At 39.7% G+C, this 2,630-nt stretch overlaps 1 protein-coding gene across 1 annotated transcript; it reads right to left on the bottom strand.

The window, feature by feature from the left end:
- Nucleotides 1-389: 389 nt before the first annotated feature.
- Nucleotides 390-2,554, bottom strand: LOC129572924 (1-phosphatidylinositol 4,5-bisphosphate phosphodiesterase epsilon-1-like; the record flags this gene model as incomplete). The annotated part of the gene is made up of 2 exons (XM_055453041.1): nucleotides 390-1,642; nucleotides 1,712-2,554. Coding segments are annotated over 2 exons (2,096 nt in total), but the record flags the coding sequence as incomplete, so codon positions are not given.
- Nucleotides 2,555-2,630: the final 76 nt, after the last annotated feature.

The raw sequence follows: 2,630 nt of genomic DNA, 5'->3' as shown, positions 1-2,630 counted from the left end.
GGGAAGTGATAATGAAGTTGTTATTCAACCTAACATTCCTGTGCCCAATATTCAGAGAGAATATAGAACGCGTAGTGGTCGTACTGTGAGACCGCCGCAATACTATGGTTTTGATTAAGTTAGGTAACAATCGGAAAGGTAGCCTGGTACACCCGTACCAAGGGTAATATTGTTAGTAACTTAAAATTTGAAAAAAAAAGAAAAAAAAAGAAGCGTGTAATAATGTGAACTAGACTTAAGAACAAAATTTATATTGATTGTGACACTCGTGTATGACGTTTGACAACCAACGTCAGTTGATCAACAGCCGTATTAATAAGCAGACTCACCAATTCACACACTCAATAAATATAATATTAAATCATTTAAATTATAATTGTGTTATTATTTTACGTGCTTATTACAGTACCCGTAGATCCATATTCCAATTCTTCGATTAGTATGAAAGAATTTGGGTCTTCCATGCGTCGAGCTTTGAGTAGAGATTGAGCTAAAACATCTTGAGCAGTAGCATTGATTGGTGCTTTTAAGATAGCATACGGAATGTCCGGTGAAACATTGTATACGCAAACCAAAAATGTGTCGTCATCATCCCAAGAAGTTGGAGTCTCGTTCGAAGCACTGTTCGATGTATTTTCTTCGCCATTCGTGAACATCGCACGTCGTTCAGACACACTTCGAATAGAAGTCAGCCAGGCTCGGCTACTAGGATCATTACCTATTTTTTTGAATATGAATCTGCCCTCGCCTTGCCACATTGCTTGCGTGTGCAATACTTTTTCGTGCATATCAAGCACACGTTGAGTCGCAGGCAAATCTCGATCTTTCTTCTTCCATCCGCGTCCAACCTCAGCCACTAATATATAGTCATTAACATTTTGCCCGATGCGATTACTTTTCTGTAGGGCTTGAGCGATTAGTTCACGCGTGGTGCTCTCTTGTGTTGCACGTAAAATCGTAAATGGTTCCCCAGTGATTACTCCGTAAACCATGACGAAGAACATTCTCCGTTTGAGGGGTATATTTGCACTAACCATGGTCGCAGTTACACTTTTCTGAGCATCTTTTATGGGTGTCCCTGAAGTCTCTCTGCTGTCACAGCTTTTCATAAAATCTGTCGATGTGTGTGTATTGTCAATTTTGTTATAGCCACTAATGCCACAATATTCATCGGTTTCGTCAGATGTACGTTCGAAGCTCTCTTCTTCAACACGAGAGTACACAAAAAGAGCAGCCATGCTCAATGGTTGATTATTTGGCGAACGAAGTCGAACGTGTCGGTAACCTGGTCGTAGGCACTTTAATGGAATCACACGTTGCGACACCATCTGATTCGTATCGTTATCGAAAACACTAAATTTTAAAAAGGCCAAGTCATGGAACATTACTTTGAAGAAAAAGGTATCATTCCAAATGGGGTTTAGTGCATTTCGTCTGATCACACGTGTTTTCTTCTTGCTACAATCAACTGGAATACCAATCATCTCTACTTCGACGAAAGTACTGGCCTGCAAATTAGATTGTTGCACAAATTGTCCGGAAACAATATTCATGACAATTTGTGATGAATGCAATCCATCGAACTCCCTTTCCAATGGATTAAATCGACGATACATTAAATGTGTGTGGTCCCATAAGACATCTGAAAGAATTGATTAATTGAAGCTTTTCTAAGAGATGGTTTAATATCAAAAGTAATGGTTTATCTTACCTGGTTTCAAGACATACCCACAACTTCCATTCTCTTCGAACATTCCAGTGTTAATTGCCAATGGTAAATCGTCAGTTTGATAATTTAATGCAACAAGTTGAATGCCAAACGCCCAGAAAAATACTGGATTGAAATTGGATGAATCAATACGCAAGCCAGCCGGATATGTCCTCATCAATTGTGTTTCAGTGTGAGCGATGAGAGCTAGAGGATGTTTTCGACACAATTTCTTAGCACTAGGCTCGTTAACTGACGAGCATTGATAACAAGGATAATTGACATTAACGTGATGTAGTTTGCGGTGTGTGGACGTGGTACAGCATGCAGCTGTTGATGTTGCTGTTGATGTTGTTATTGTTGTTGTTGTTGCTGTTGTTGTTGTTGTTGTTGTTGTTGTTGTTGTTATTGTTGTTATTGCTGAAGTGCCCACTGACTGTGAATCTGTCTCTGATTGAATTAAACTGAGCTGGACTGGGGTAGATTCAATCGAAACAGATTGCACGCTTTCGTCCAACGGATTACTTCCGGTTTGAGGTGCACATGGCGATACGCTACTTGTTCTAAGAATGCTGCCCACCGTTACAAGTGACCCACTGGAATCTAGCTTTGTTGGCATTGGTTGCTGTATTCTTATTGAATTTTGTGGAGTGATTGGATTCAAACCACGGAATTTTATCGCTTGCACGTAATTCACGATATCTGAAAGTTCCCTTGATATTTGACTGCTACGTTTTTTTAATTTATCATCAATCTCAACGCGTCGTGTTGGCGTCGAATATGATGACAAACTGTGTCTTGACGCACGTTCGTCCACTGATCCGAAAATCGTATGGAAAGTTTTCTCTGCAAAAAAATAAATAGGAAAAGTAGTGATTCTTTTCATGAAATCTTCAGCTCAAAAAATTGTACCGAAGCGCCA

The sequence above is a fragment of the Sitodiplosis mosellana genome, unplaced genomic scaffold, assembly GCF_009176505.1.
Source record: "Sitodiplosis mosellana isolate CC-2019 unplaced genomic scaffold, AAFC_SMos_1.0 Smas_scaffold_5747, whole genome shotgun sequence".
Taxonomy (NCBI): Eukaryota; Metazoa; Arthropoda; class Insecta; order Diptera; family Cecidomyiidae; genus Sitodiplosis; species Sitodiplosis mosellana.
Note: the sequence above shows the minus strand (reverse complement) of the source record. Positions and strands in the feature narration are given on the sequence as shown.